General features: G+C 41.5%; 1 protein-coding gene across 5 annotated transcripts in view; it reads right to left on the reverse strand.

Moving 5' to 3' along the window:
- Positions 1-14594, reverse strand: part of immp2l (inner mitochondrial membrane peptidase subunit 2) — a 505123-nt gene extending 490529 nt beyond the window's left edge. The window contains exons 1-2 of one of the 5 annotated variants that reach the window (XM_073059450.1): positions 14452-14593; positions 9611-9748 (exon numbers count right to left, since the gene is read on the reverse strand). In XM_073059450.1, coding sequence (XP_072915551.1) covers positions 9611-9748; positions 14452-14529 — 216 coding nt within the window. In that variant the 5' untranslated portion in view covers positions 14530-14593. Of the gene's footprint in view, positions 1-9610; positions 9749-14331; positions 14430-14451 lie in introns of those variants that run through there. The other 4 variants (XM_073059446.1, XM_073059448.1, XM_073059449.1 and 1 more) reach the window with 4 other exon arrangements.
- Positions 14595-16791: the final 2197 nt, after the last annotated feature.

A 16791-nucleotide genomic window follows, 5' to 3' on the forward strand; every position in this document is an offset into this window, starting at 1 on the left:
GAGACATCTCAGATCGGGTGCAGGTTATTCTCGAGAGGGAGGGCAAGAATCCAGATGTTGTGGTCCATGTAGGGACCAATGACGTGGGTAGGATGAGTGAGGGGGTCCTGCATAGGGAGTTCAGGGAGTTAGGTGCAAAGCTGAAGAGCAGGACCTCCAGGGTAACAATCTCAGGATTGCTACCTGTGCCACGTGCGAGTGAGGCGAGGAACAGAAGGATTATAAAGATTAATACGTGGCTGAGAGGATGGTGCAGGAGGGAGGGCTTCAGGTTTTTAGATAATTGGGCTTTGTTCCAGGGAAGGTGGGATCTGTTCTGACGGGACGGTTTACACCTAAACTGGAGCGGTACTAACATTCTTGCAGGAAAGTTTGCTAGTGCTTCTCCAGGGGGTTTCAACTAAATTTGCAGGGGGCAGGGATCCAGAATGTGAGAGAGGATAGCGAGATGAAGAATAAAGGACAGGTGGGGACTACACGGTTCCGGAATATTAAGTGTGTAGTAGAGAAAGGTGAGGCGGAACAAGTGATAAGGAGGACACACGTACAGAGGGATGGTCTGACGGAACATGGAGTTAAATGTGCAGAAAGAATAAGTAAATTTAGGAAGGACAACAACATTCAAGGGGCGTATAGCCCGATGGGAGTTCGGGGAGCTGGGTTAAGCACAATAGGCAGCGATTCAAACAGAGAGAGGAGAAATGGGTTAAAAATTCTATATCTGAATGCACGAAGTGTCAGGAATAAGGTGGATGAGCTTGAAGCCCAGGTGCGAATGGGTAACTATGATGTTGTTGGGATAACGGAGACATGGCTGCAGGGAGATCAGACCTGGCAATTGAATGTACAAGGGTATACGTGCTATCGTAGGGACAGAAATGTGGGCAGAGGGGGTGGGGTGGCCCTGTTGGTGAGGAATGAGATTCAGTCCTTTGCAAGGGGGGACATAGGGTCAGGAGAAGAAGAGTCTGTGTGGATAGAACTGAGGAACAGTAAGGGCAAAAGGACCCAAATGGGTGTTGTCTACAGGCCACCAAACAGTGGCATGGATATTGGGTGCAAGTTGATTAGGGAGTTAACATTGGCATGTGGCAAAGGTAATGTCGCAGTAGTTATGGGGGATTTCAACATGCAGGTGAACTGGGAGAATCAGGTTGGTGCTGGACCACAGGATAGGGAGTTTGTAGAGTGCCTACGGGATGCATTCTTGGAACAGCTTGTACGAGAGCCGACCACGGACAAGACTATTCTGGATCTAGTGTTACGTAATGAACAGGATTTGATAAGCGATCTTGCAGTAAAGGAGCTATTAGGAGGTAGTGATCATAATATGATAAGCTTTTATCTGCAATTTGAGAAGGATAAGGGCAGATCGGAGGTGTCAATGTTGCAGATGAACAGGGGAAACTATGGAGCCATGAGGGAGGACCTGGCCAAAGTTGACTGGACGGATAGCCTAGCAGAAAAGACAGTGGAACAGCAATGGCAGGTATTCTTGGGAATAATGCACAAGGTGCAAAATCAGTTCATCCCCCAGAGAAGGAAGGATTCAAAGGGGGGAAAGGGGCCACAGTGGTTGACAAAGGAAGTCAGAGATTGCATAGCATTAAAAAAAAAGGAAATATGACAGAGCTAAGGTGAGTGGGAGGACAGATGATTGGGAAGTTTTTAAGGAACAACAGAACTTAACTAAAAAGACAATACGGGGAGAAAAAATGAGGTACGAATACAAGCTAGCCAGGAACATAAAGGAAGATAGCAAAAGCTTTTTTAGGTATGTGAAGAGAAAGAAGATAGTTAAGAACAATGTTGGGCCCTTGAAGAATGAATTGGGTGAAATTGTTATGGGAAACAGAGAAATGGCAGGAGAATTTAATGAGTACTTTAGATCTGTTTTCACTAAGGAAGACACAAGCAATCTCCCAGATGTATGGATGGGCCAAGGACATAGGGTAACAGAGGAAATGAAACAGATTGACATTCGGAAGGAAACGGTGATGAGAAGACTGATGGGAATGAAGGCTGACAAATCCCCAGGTCCAGATGGTCTGCACCCTAGGGTACTAAAGGAGGTGGCCCTGGAAATTGTGGATGCATTGGTAATCATTTTCCAATGTTCCTTAGATTCAGGATCAGTTCCTGAGGATTGGAGAATGGCTAATGTTATCCCACTTTTTAAGAAAGGAGGGAGGGAGAAAACAGAGAACTATCGTCCTGTCAGCCTAACATCGGTGGTGGGAAAGATGCTAGAGTCCATTATTAAGGATGAAATAGTGGCATATCTAGATAGCAGTGATAGGATTGGGCCGAGCCAGCATGGATTTACCAAGGGTAAATCATGCTTGACTAATCTATTGGAGTTTTTCGAGGATGTAACCAGGAATTTAGACGGGGGAGATCCAGTGGATGCAGTGTACCTCGATTTTCAGAAGGCATTTGATAAGGTCCCACATAGAAGATTGGTGGGTAAAATCAAAGCTCAGGGCATCGGGGGGAAGGCATTGACATGGATAGAAAACTGGTTGGCAGATAGAAAGCAAAGGGTAGCGGTGAATAGGTGTTTCTCGGAATGGCAGGTGGTGACTAGTGGGGTGCCACAGGGCTCGGTATTGGGACCACAGCTGTTTACCATTTACGTTAACGATTTGGATGAAGGCATAGAAAATAACATCAGCAAATTTGCTGATGATACTAAGCTGGGTGGCAGTGTGACATGTGATGAGGATGTTAGGAGAATTCAGGGTGACTTGGATAGGCTGGGTGAGTGAGCAGATACTTGGCAGATGGCGTTTAATGTGAGTAAGTGTGAGGTTATCCACTTTGGGAGCAAGAACAGGAAGGCAGATTATTATCTGAACGGTGTAGAGTTGGGTAAGGGAGAAATACAAAGAGATCTCGGAGTCCTTGTTCATCAGTCACTGAAGGTGAATGAGCAAGTGCAGCAGGCAGTGAAGAAGGCTAATGGAATGTTGGCCTTTATTACAAAGGGAATTGAGTACAAGAGCAAGGAAATCCTCTTGCATTTGTACAGAGCCCTGGTGAGACCACATCTGGAGTATTGTGTACAGTTTTGGTCTCCAGGGTTAAGGAAGGACATCCTGGCTGTAGAGGAAGTGCAGCGTAGATTCACGAGGTTAATTTCTGGGATGTCTGGACTGTCTTACGCAGAGAGGTTAGAGAGACTGGGCTTGTACACACTGGAATTAAGGAGATTGAGAGGGGATCTGATTGAAACATATAAGATTATTAAGGGATTGGACAAGATAGAGGCAGGAAATATGTTCCAGATGCTGGGAGAGTCCAGTACCAGAGGGCATGGTTTGAGAATAAGGGGTAGGTCATTTAGGACAGAGTTAAGGAAAAACTTCTTCTCCCAGAGAGTTGTGAGGGTCTGGAATGCACTGCCTCAGAAGGTAGTGGAGGTCAATTCTCTGGATGCTTTCAAGAAGGAGCTAGATTGGTATCTTATGGATAGGGGAATCAAGGGATATGGGGACAAGGCAGGAACCAGGTATTGATAGTAGTTGATCAGCCATGATCTCAAAATGGCGGTGCAGGCTCAAAGGGCCGAATGGTCTACTTCTGCACCTATTGTCTATTGTCTATTATTTAAATAGGGAGAGAATTCAAAGTTCTGAAATGCAACGGGACTTGGGAGTCCTCGTGCAAGATACCCTTAAGGTTAACCTCCAGGTTGAGTTGGTGGTGAAGAAGGCGAATGCAATGTTGGCACTCATTTCTAGAGGAATAGAGTATAGGAGCAGGGATGTGATGTTGAGGCTCTATAAGGCACTGGTAAGACATCACTTGGAATACTGTGTGCAGTTTTGGGCTCCTTATTTAAGAAAGGATGTGCTGACATTGGAGAGGGTTCAGAGAAGTTTCACTAGAATGATTCCAGGAATGAGAGGGTTAACATATGAGGAACGTTTGACTGCTCTTGGACTGTACTCCTTGGAGTTTAGAAGAATGAGGGGGGACCTCATAGAAACATTTCGAATGTTGAAAGGCATGGACAGAGCGGATGTGGCAAAGTTGTTTCCCATGGTGGGGGAGTCTAGTACGAGAGGACATGACTTGAGGATTGCAGGACACCAATTCAGAACAGAGATGCAAAAAACTTTTTTTAGCCAGAGGGTGGTGAATCTGTGGAATTTGTTGCCACGGGCAGCAGTGGAGGCCAAGTCATTGGGTGTATTTAAGGCAGAGATTGATAGGTATTTGAGTAGTCAGGGCATCAAAGATTATGGTGAGAAGGCGGGGGAATGGAACTAAAGGGGAAATTGGATCAGCTCATGATGAAATGGCGGAGCAGACTCGATGGGCCGAATAGCTGACTTCTGCTCCTTTGTCTTATGGTCTTGGGGTCTAAAAGCAGGAATGATCTGATAAATACACAGCCTATATAATGTAGGAATACTTTGCTGCAATTATTGCAGCACTGTCCACCGCAGCAAAAATCTCACACAAGCGCTCCCGGCAGAAACACACGGCACAAGCGCTCCCGGCAGGAACACTCTTTCCAGTAACCTTTAAGCTATGAAGCTACCAAATAACATATAAAAATACACAGCCTATACAAAGTAGAAATAATGTATGTGCAGTGTAGTTTCACTTACCAGAATCGAGAAGTCAGTGAGCACACTGATGATGGTGTGTTAGGTTGAGTCGTCGGAGGTTGGGGTAGTGGGAGACTGGGGTGTCATCTCATCGTTGTCTGTTTCCATCAGGGCAGGCAGGTTCTTCTTTGTCTGCCTGCCTTGCTGTCGAAGGTGGATTTTCGTCGTCTGCTGTGGCTGATGTGGAAGGCTTGAAATACAACAGTATGCTTGACTGCTTAGCCTCGCGCATTTTTCTATCATATAGTTCTCTGTAAGCACTCAAACCATACTGCAAATATGCCCTAAACCTACGTACCCTTTCAAAACTAAAGTCATACTTTTCTGCAATCTTTGCAGCGTTGTCAATCGCAGCGAAAATCTCACGCAATTGCTTCAGGTTCAGTTCCTGGACGACTTCACTTTCGCGCCATTCACTACTGCGTTCAGCTTCAATTGTTATCCTTTCCTCTTCATCAGCTCTTCATCTCTCAGTTCTTGGTCAGGAGATGCCAAAACCTCTTCAACATCATCTTCATCAACTTCCACAAACCATTAGCCAAACTCACTATGTCCTTACTTTGTTCACCACGATCGAAACGCTTAATTATGTTTAGTTTTACGCTAAGTGTAACACCCTTACACACTCTTTTAAGCTTTTCTGATACCTTAGAACTCATCTTGCTAACGAATGCACAAAATAAATCGACATAAAGCACAGATTCTCACAGGCACGTGTTTATGCAATGCCAGCTAGAATGCAATTCTGGGGGAGGAGCTTGGCTGCTCGGGGCGCACGCTGCCTTTTTTCATAACAGTGAAAACACCTTCTGATAGCGAAAACAGGTAACTAATGTAGGTTTTTCATAACAGCGAGGTGTCATAAAGCGAACGTTCAAAAAACGGGGGACACCTGTATACAATATCTACTGAATCCCCTTTATCTATCCTACGTGTAATTTCCTCAAAGAATTCCACAAGTTTGTCACTTAATGAAGGTTTAAATAAATAATTTTGATAAATTAAACTAAAAAGTTTAAATATTTTAAGATTTAAAAAGTTACGAAACTGGAACCAAATTCGTAATGACTGCTTAATCACAGGATATGAATTTAAATTAGTAATTTTGGCCAGTTGTACAGGTAAAAAAGCTCCTAATAACGAGGTTAAGTGAAACTGTTTCACAGCATTCAATTCCAAATCAGCCCAAGGCGGTCGTTCATCTCTATCAGCCCAATATAACCAAAAACACATATAACGTATATTGACAGCCTAATAATACATTCTTAAATTAGGCAAAGCAAGACCTCCATCTTTTTTTTAATTTTTGTAAATTATATTTACCAATTCCTGGTCTTTTATTATTCCAAACAAAAGATGAAATACAGACCAAACACGAGGAAATCTGCATTTGCTGGAAATTCAAACAACAACACACACAAAATGCTGGTAGAACACAGCAGGCCAGGCAGCATCTATAGGGAGAAGCGCTGTCGATGTTTCGGGCCGAGACCCTTCGTCAGGACTAACCGAAAGGAAAGATAGTAAGAGATTTGATCACTGTCGACGTTTCAGGCCGAGACCCTTCGTCAGGACTAACCGAAAGGAAAGATAGTAAGAGATTTGAAATCCCGAAACGTCGACAGCGCTTCTCCCTATAGATGATGAAATACAGACAGTCTCCGAGTTACGTACGGGTTCCATTCCTGAGTCCGTCTTTAAGTCGGATTTGTACATAAGTCGGAACAAGTACATCCAGTATTATTTAGCGTCAGTTAGTCAAACGTTTGTCTTAGTATATAGTATATATTTTACCTTTCTATGCATATAAAACACTTAAGAAACGTATGTGTTCCAATAATTAAACCACTGCATTGCTTAGTAATAACTGTAGCTTTCATCGGGGCAAGGCACTTCACATGCTCCATTATTCTCACTTTAATCAGCTATCCTTTAAAATTGTTCCGATCGTTGACCGACTGTAGTCTAACACTTTTCCAATGACCGATGGTGTTTCACCTCTTTCCAAACGTTTTATTATTTCCACTTTATTTTCTTTTTTGTAATTTTTTTTATTGAAGTTCATCATCAAACAAACATTTCTATAAGATGTATTTCAGACATTGTACATATATATCATATAATCATATATGTCACAAATGTCCACATAGTATTTATCTGAGGTATACACTAATAGAAAAGAGTGGTTCCACTTTATTTTCAATCGCGATTGCTTCCTGTCAATGGAACAGAAACACTGCGGGCGGCAGGTCCTGGCCTGCACTGGCTCCCGAGGTCCGCTGGGTCCTAAGGACCACAGCACTGAATTCCCCGGGTGCTGAACTGCACCGCACTGAGACAGGTTAAATGGGACAAGTGGGGTCTGTGCTGGGTTTGGGTATTTGATCCTCCACAATATTCCGCATGGGAATTTAAACTGGAGGTGTCAATGTTTTTTTTACGAGTTGGAGTTGCGAGCTCGACATCAACCCAGCACAGATGGTACAGGAGTCACTGGATTGACATCAACCTGGCACGGGAGCAGTCTGTCACTAAATCGAACTCGGGAACCTCCATTCTCTAGCCCGGTGCTGATCTGACTGCACCACCAGCCAACCGGAATTGGGGGGGGGGGGAGGCAGGGTCAGGGTGAATCTTACTGAGAAAATTTTCAGCGAAATACAAAGTTAAACACTCAACACAGTGACAACGCCAACGACTTAAAATGGCGGATGGCGTACTCCTTCCTCAGTTCATAAGTACGAGTTGTCCGTAAGTTGGACGTTCGTAACTCAGGGACTGCCTGTAATAGGGTCAACCTGATCGAAAAACTTCTTAGTTAAAAAAATTAGGGATATTTTGAAATATATATAAAAATATTAGTAAAATCATCATTTTAACTGCATGAATTGTCAAGCAAGTTTTTAACCTTAAGAAAACCATGCTGACTTTATCCTATCTTGTCCTGTGTCACCAAGTACTCCATAACCTCATCCTTAACAACTGACTCCAACATCTTCCCAACCACTGAGGTCAGGCTAACTGGTCTATAATTTCTTTTCTGCTGCCTTCCTCCTTTCTTAAAGTGTGACATTTGCAAGTTTCCAGTCCTCTGGCACCATGCCAGAGCCCAATGACTCTCTACCACTACCTCTTTCAGAACTCTATGGTGGAGTTCATCTGATCCTGAGGTCTTTCAGCTTTTTGAGCACTTTCTCCCTTGTGTTAGTAACTGCACTCACTTCTCTCCCCTCACACCCTTCAATATCTGACAAACTGCTAGTGTCTTCCACAGTGAAGACTGATACAAAAAAGATTCTGTCCTCTCCTCTCAGTTTCTCCCTTCTCCAGTCCTTTATCTCTTTCACCAATCACACCCTCCCCTTCTCCTGGTTTCACCTATCACTTACCGCCTTGTACTTCTTCCTCCCCATTCCACCTTCTTACTCTGACTTCTCCCCTTTCTTTCCAGTCCTGATGAAGGGTCTCGGCATAAAACATTGACTACTCTTTTTGATAGATGCTGCCTGGCCTTCTGAGATCCTCCGGCATTTTGTGTGTGTTGCTTTGGATTTCCAGCATCTGCAGATTTTCTCAAGTTTGTGATTGGAATTAAAGGTTTTGTGTTTGTTAAGAAGAATGATTAGTGATCTCATTACAAACTATGCAAATTCTAATGGGATTAACAAAATAGATGCAGGGATAATGTTTATTCTGGCTATAGTGTCCAGAATCGGTAGTTACAGTCTCAAAATAACAAACTTGTCCTTCAAACCTGCTTGGGAAGAAATTTCTTCACGGCAAGGATAGTGAATCTTTGGAATTAAGAGGACCACAGAGGTTCAAATGCTGAGAATATTCAAGACATTGACTCTTCCTTTTAAATATTTATGGTGAAAGTTTAGTGCAGAATTTATAAAACACCATTATATTACTGAAGAGCAAAGCAGGCATAAGAGGACAAATGGACTTCTCCAGTTAAGTTTGAAGAGCTTTTTGTCCACCTGATCAGAGATTTGTTGTTAGAATATTTAATCTTGGCCAATTCATGCGGACAGCTGATGACTAGCAGAAAAATTTTAGAAGTGTCAAAATGTTTTCAGTCTCTTAGTGAGAGAATGGATAACGTGCAGTCAGATTAGATTGGTTTAATTTGGCATCACGTTCAGCAGAGGCATTATGGGACTAAAAGCCTGTTCCTGTGCTCCACTGTTGTAGTCTATATTTTATCTAATGTTTCACATTCCTCCTTCTCAGACACAAGAGCAGCACGTTTATTGATGTGAATGGACAAGAATAGGTGCAAGGGTCCAAGTGTTAGTCAATTCATAGTTATTTAAATGTTTCTAAATGTCAATGACATTTAAAGTTTTTTGTCTACATTTTTATGGACAGCTTTGCACTGATCAATTCTCATCCCTCTCCTTCTGCTACATAACCAACGTGATGGGATTTTTGCAGGGAGCAACCTTAGTGCCAAAGATGGAACTGTCATCAATTTGTCCTGGGGGATCCATACTAGTTAAAAGGACAGCAATAATGCTATCTGTTTGTAAAGTATATCAGAACAGATACAGGAGTGATAAAATATGCCACAATATCAGATTAAAACTGTAGAAAATATCAAATGAACGGAGTACATACAGAATATTAGTGGAACATTAATCAAATACTTATTCATTTATACACATACCAAACTTTTTTGTCATTTCCACAATTTCAATTATAACTGACAGCCTCAACAGAGATTTTATTTCTCTTGGCTCCTCTATTAAAATAACTAAAACACATTATGTTCCTATGTGCTTCATGGCTAGGTCTGGCAGATACAATGCAGGGAAACAATCGCATAATTGCTATTAGGTAGAATGAGCTGAATCACAGAGCTTTTCTGTGTGTACTACACAGCAAATAAATTAATAATCAGTAATTACTCAAAGCAAATGTCTAAATTTCATTGGTTTGTAACTGTTTCCTGATTCTTGTTGCTTGAAAAACTTTGTGTACTGTACCTGCATTGAAGCACCCTCCACTCTTGCAATGGAGGCAACACGATCCAGAAATGTCACAGTAACTGGAACAGCAACAAAGAAACCACTAACAAAGGCCTTCAGGTACCGCTTGCCAAAATTAGTACCACGTCCCATTATCTTTAAAGACAAAAAGTTATAACGTGAGTTTCAATATATTTGCAAGCATTGTCAGTTTTACTGCTTAACAAAGAACAAGTGCAACAACCTACATCTGAACAAGCATCTAAATATCACTGCAATGCAAAGAAGTGCAAAGGTTAGTGAAGGTATCATATAGTAAAACAAAAACATCACAATATGAAATAATTTATTGTCAATCAGTAGATCACATCAGTAAACAAGAGCAACTTTTTAGATGTTTTATTTTCAAATATTTATGTTTCCATTTAAATCATTTTTATGCTTCTATTTCACATCTGTTTGGAAAGAATGATTGTTTCTAGATCCCTCGGTGCCTGAGCCTCCAGGCTAGTAGAAAACAGAAATCACTCAATTACTGAAAGGCCCCAGGATTCCATTCTCTTATGCTGGCTTACCTTTTTTGATAAACCTTACTCATCACATCACAAAACTGACCCCCCCCCCCCTCCCCCGCTTCCATCTCTCCACCCAGGATACTGAACAACGGGTATTTAGTTTCAAACAGAAGAGTTTTGCCCATATTTGTATTTTTAATCTAGTGCTACAAGAACATTTCTGAAGTGTAGAACTCATAATTTCACCCAAAAGCTGGCTGGAAATCAAAAGAAAATATTCAAATGCTTTGCAACTCAGATTGGAAGCATCCAGAAGTTTCATCACATGACCTCACACTTTCAACCATACTAACCAAACAGCTTTGTTTTATATTTATTTGTATTCACTTTAGAGTTTATAACTGAATCCAAATTTTAAAAGATGCCAACTGTAAAATTTCTTGATCAACTGATGCTCTTATTTACCCACTTCTCCTTGAATGTACATTGCAAGTACACATTTGAGCATAATTGAGTCTTTAAATGCTTTTTGCAGTTCATAATATGGTTGCATGTATTCCTTAAAGTTTTATGACATGAGCTCCAATACCCAAAACAGTATGCTATTTCCTCTACATCTGAAATAGCTTGATTTCATTAGAACAAATAAAAAAGGTATTTTAAAAAAAAGGTTTGAACATTGCTGGGCTGAAAACTCATTCCAGCATGGTTTCTGGCCCATGGCCTGCATCCTAACTATTTTGTTTGAGTTGTGAATAACCCCACGCTGCTTAGGTACTGCCACAATGTACTCACAACATAAGAGTATTTTGTTAAAAAAATGAGAGGATCATATTCTCAATTGCTTCAGTTGGAAGCAGAATCAAAATGTAAATGTGGCACTGAAATTAAAGGAAGCCTTACTTTACGTCACATCTTTCTAATTGTCAGGACATCTCAAAGTACTTTGAAAGCAATAAAGTACTTTTAAAATGCAGCCACTACTGCAAAGTAAGAAAACGGAAGGAACTTTATACAAAGGATAGTCCTACAAATAGCAATGTGGTAATGGCATTTTAAGAACAGTTTTCCTCTCCGCGATCAGATTTCAGAACGATCCATGAACATTATCTCCTTATTCATCTTTTTCCGTTATTTTTGTAACACAGTGACCTTTATGTCTCTTCTCCCTGTCCACAACTTTGAAAATTCTGTGACCATCATCACTGAAGGATAATAAAGTAATAGAGAGAACTGGATGTTACAGATAATTGGACTTTTTAATACAATTCATTATGACCCATTAAAGCAAACTCTAGACTGCATAAACTGTTCATAGGTTGGGAATGTTAAATAGTAACAGTGAACATTAGAAAATATTTAGAGTACCACCACTGTGTGATGACTATAATGTTGGCATTAATATTTCAACTTCAAGATATGACTGACTAGCAGACTCTAGGAACACACTACTACGAATCAAGCTAATGGTTCCCACAAAAGCATTTATGAAATGAAGTTTGTGCTGTGTACAAATCAAGTGCTAAAGCCATGAGATCAAATAAAGGTGTAAACTGATGTATACGGTGATATTATTGATAAGAGTTATGATTGTACAATGGTGTTTCAAGGCATGTACGCATATCTTTCCAGAGTTCTCACAATCAATTATCCATTTGATTGTTATTATTTGTAGTGTGTACAGTGGAAAGAAAACTTGGGCACAAGTGAATTGCAGGTTTTTTTTAAATACACAACAGTATTAGGTATTTTCATCAGTGATTACAGCTGAATTAGTCATTTTTGTTTTAGCTCAGTGAAGAGGATGTCTGCCCAATTATCACTGCTTAGCGTAATTCGGTATTTTCAATTATCAAAAACATTATCATTCCACAAATACTTCAACTTGGCTTTCAATAATAAATAGCTAATAAGAAAAATAACAACATAACAAGTTCCTCTATTCCAGTCCTGTTTCTTCACACCCCCCCCCCATATGCCCAATCCACAAGATACTTCAATCACAATATTGATTGTATCTATTCAATATCCACAAATAAATGGCCAATGGCCTACCAACAACGTAATTTTAGCAGCAATATTCGTGAAGTAAATTTGATGGCTAACCTTAGAAACAACAAAGTAATCTTCAAAACACACTACTACATTCTCATGGATGTAACCTTAACTCCTAAGCATGTCCCAAACAATGGAAATCAAGGCAACACACACAGAATGCTGTAAGAACTCAGCAGACCATGCAGCATCTACGAAAAAAAATATGGTCAACATTTTGGGCCAAAACCCTTCAGCAGGACTGGAGAAATCTACTCCTCAGTTTTTCTTCTCCAGTCCTGCTCAAGGGTTTGGCTCGAAATGTCGACTGTACTTTTTCCCACAGATGTTCCCTGGCCTGCTGAGTTCCTCCAGCATTTTGTATATGTTCCTCTTAAGCATTTCCAGCACTTTGTTTTTGTTTTATATTCCCAATATCTGCAGTTTTTGCTTGGACTTTCATCTTACAAGCTTTCCACGCTGATGAGAATAATGAAGTCGGACTTCTCTGCAGTTCCATTCAATTATTGGAAAATTAAGTTGACCTTCCTCAAAACACATTTGCATATCCAACACCAGACTCCAAAACAGTTCCAGATTCTGAGATTAGAAGAAATTAACAAGTGGACAGAGAGAACATTCAAGAACATGCCCAAAGCCTTCTTGAAGAATTATAACATTTCTATTGGCTCTCCACAATCTCTGGCTCAGAGGAACATTTAAGCATGAACCGCGAAGTCATGCATTGGAAGCCCTATGTGCACTAACTACCTACAGGGCCATCAGCACCAAGTCTGCAGATCCAACACTGGCCTCACCAATCATCTGAAAACTCACAAAATCAGAGTGGAAATAAGCCTCAGTCCTAAGGGACCATCAGAGATTACTCAAATCATTTTGAAATCCCTTCTTGCACTAACATAAAGAAGATCAATGCACTATCATTGTTTGTCAGTAAAATGGGTTTTATTATTGATTTGTTTCTCCATTGTATTGATAGCAGAAACAGATTCCTATCTGGCATCTTAAATAAACTAAATTTTAAAAGAATACTGTTTCAGGATATTGTGCTTAAAAATATTGAATATTAGCATACAGGTATTTACTTGTCTTTAATTCAACACTATAACATTCACTGAATTAATCTAGTTTAATGCAATTTAAGTGATTATTTTAATTGCAATAATGGTATAGGATTAATAGGAAAAAAAAGAGGTGAAGGGTGGGTGATGAACAATGGAGTGGGATCATAAAAGTACAAAGACACACCTGAATGATGGGGGGGGGGGGGGGCGCAACAGAGTTGGAGACTGGCACAGAAGTGGACCTAGAAGGGAGGTCATGGTAGTGTATGGCAGCACGGGGCATGGTTTGGAGGGGGGGTACTTAATGGAGGTAGAGGCAGATGGATCAGAAGATGAGGGCTACAGAATCCGAGGGGCGCCAGGGAATTGTAGAGCAGGTGATACAGGTAAGTGAGTTAGCTTTATCAGGCACAGAGTCAGGGTAGCATTAGAGGCAGGGGACACAGAATTGTGTTGAGGGGATGGATAATATGGCCAGAGTGCTGGGGAGATTGGTACTGGGTAACAGACCCAGAGTGCGTAGAGCAAATAGACTTCTTTGAGGCGGGGTGGGGGGTCAGAGACCAGTGGGGCAGGGCTTGGGGGTGGTCAAAGAGACCAGTAGGGCAGAGGCAGAAGGGGGTGAGAGCCCAGTGGAGCAGAAACAGGAGCAGGGAGGGTGGTATCAAAGAGGCCAAGTAGGCGGGGAGGTGGATCTAAGTGGGCAGTGGGGCAGGACAGAAGGGTCAGAGTCTAGTTGGGCGGGGGCGGGAGAGGGGATTGTCGAAGAGGCCGGTGGGACGGTGGAGCGGGGAGGCGAGGTGAGGTTAGGGGAAGAGGAGAAGCTGGTGAGCCAAGCACAGAGAGCAGCTGGGTGTGTGGCTCAGAGAATGAGCCAAGAGGCGGAGTAGCCGAGTTAAGGAAGGACTGGGAAATGAAGCCGCGTCGGGGCACCGAAGCGGCCGTCCCGGTGTCTCCACTCCCGCACTACCCCGGGCGGCAAGAGGGCAAGGGAACCGGCGTTAGGGCCGGGCCGGGCCCGCGTCCCACCATCAACACACATGGCAAAACTAAAAAGTTAAAGCGACGCGTCTGCTGGCACCAACGCCCCAGCCCCGTCCTTTACCGTTTAACCGATGCGACCCTATTCTCTCACTGCCCCACGCGCCTTCAAACAGCCCAACAACCCTGCCCGTGCAGCACCCCGAGGCGTCACTTCCTCCCTCCCGCCCGCCCGTCCACTCACCCCGCGGGGCCGCGCCTCCCCCGTGCCCGCGCCGCTGCGGCGCGCGTCACCTCGCTCTGACATGGTCTGGCTTTGCATATTGAGAGGAAAACCTACACTTCAGTATAACCTGTAGCGATTCTGCAGATGCTGGAAATGTTGAGCAAAACACGCACAACATGCTGGGAGATCTCAGCAAGTCAGGCAGCATCTGTAGAGGAGAATAAACAGTCCGTGGTGCGCTGCAGAAGAGGGAAGTGCACGATCTGCAAACACTGGAAAGTCAAGGGAAGATACACTTTAAATTAATGTAAATAGTTTTGGGGCAGCCAATCCTCCTAGAGTGCTGGAATAGTACCGACAACGTTTACTGGAGTGTTTATTGGTTTTTAGGGGCCAAGACGCTAGCAAATCCAAATTAATATGTCATGAGCTATGCAAACTGCATTTAGTTGAGTTGTGCAGGTAATGACACATTGTTCTTGATTTCTGCAGCAGTTGTTTTCCGGCAGGTTCTGGAACAGTTAGCTGATGGCTACCTATATGAAGGTTTTCTTGTCCAGCTGGAAGAAGCATGCAAGTTAGAAATCACTACTAATTGGTAATCAGGTTTGAGGATTTAATCTTGAAATATCCATTTCACTCAAGGGGAGGTGAACCTTGGAAATTCTCTAACTTGAAAGCAATGAAGATTCTTTTGTGTATTCATGAAAAACAACAAAGACTGATCACTTTCTGAAACTACAGAAATCAAGAGATATGCGAATATTGCCAGAAAATTGAACTGAGAATAGCAGAGAAGGCTGAAAGGGCTGGATGGCTTGACTTCTATTTATTTTTTTATCGATAGGTTGTTCATTGGGGATTGTATTTTGTCCAGGATCTAGTTTAGCAAATTATGTCCTAAAATACAAAAAAAAAATCCTTACTGCCACATACGTAATAGAAATAAAATGGATAATTTAAAAATTATCAATTATAAATAATTTGGAAATTGTTTTGTGGTATTTGATTCGAAATTATGTTGACCTGCTGCTTAATTTCATAAATTTAGTTGAAAACTGAACAGCTTCATGTTTGGGTGCAAGATGCATTTTATCCATTATTTTGTATTTCTGATGTCCTTTAGAAGCCTAAAAATATTTTAGTGATGACTATAGAACAATAAATTACCAAAGTTTTTTAAAATATTTGTGAATATAGTTTGTTTTTATTAAGTCAGATTGGCTAAATTGATAGATTTGTTAATAGATATTTATTTTACATTTATCAATAACAATAGATAAATCTATTAAAGTTAGATGGACTTTGAAGACAATAGATGCTATGCAAGTAGCCATATTTTACTCTCTTAGATTTTGTGACTTAGTAATAATCCAAAAATATTACATAACATTACACCAGTTTTTCCCAAATTTTCAAAACATACTTATGGTGATACTTTTCTACTGGAAATCAACACTCAGCTAAACTTACACTCCAATATACACATCGAATTAAACCTTCAGATCACTAGACCGATGCCTTATCCACTAGGCCACGCGCCAACACAACTGGAAGAAATAGTGCATCAAATTCAGTAACAAGCCAACCAGCAGAAAATCTGGAGTCCTCTGTTTGTTAAAATTGCCCTGGAACACAATCTGTAAGACAAATGTGTTAATGATACATTTTTAGAATTATCAGCTTATGAATCCTGGCCTTATAAACAAAGTCATGAAGTTCAAGAGTAAGGAAGTAATGATGAATATTGATGAAGTTTGGTATAGTCACAAATGGAATATTGTGTCTAGTTCTGAGTGCCACATTTTAGGAAAGGTGTACTATTGAAAAAAAAACTAAGTGAAATGTACAAAAAATATTGCAGTGGTGAGAGTCTTTAGTTACCTTGGTGGAAAAGAGATGCCTTGTTTGTTACTGCGAGTGATCTGACAAGGTAAGCACAAACACGTGAAAGTCATTGGCGTCATTCAATGTCTGTAGTGAGATGCTGAAGATGTTCTATAGGTCAGTTGTGGAGAGCGCCCTCTTCTTTGTGGTGGCGTGTTGGGGAGGAAGCATTAAGAAGAGGGACGCCTCATGTCTTAATAAGCTGGTAAGGAAGGCGGGCTCTGTCGTGGGCAAAGTACTGGAGAGTTTAACATCGGTAGCTGAGCGAAGGGCGCTGAGTAGGCTACGGTCAATTATGGAAAACTCTGAACATCCTCTACATAGCACCATCCAGAGACAGAGAAGCAGTTTCAGCGACAGGTTACTATCGATGCAATGCTCCTCAGACAGGATGAAGAGGTCAATACTCCCCAATGCCATTAGGCTTTACAATTCAACCACCAGGACTTAAGAACTTTTTAAAAGCTATTA

This window comes from Hemitrygon akajei, chromosome 10 (assembly GCF_048418815.1).
Source record: "Hemitrygon akajei chromosome 10, sHemAka1.3, whole genome shotgun sequence".
Classification (NCBI taxonomy): Eukaryota; Metazoa; Chordata; class Chondrichthyes; order Myliobatiformes; family Dasyatidae; genus Hemitrygon; species Hemitrygon akajei.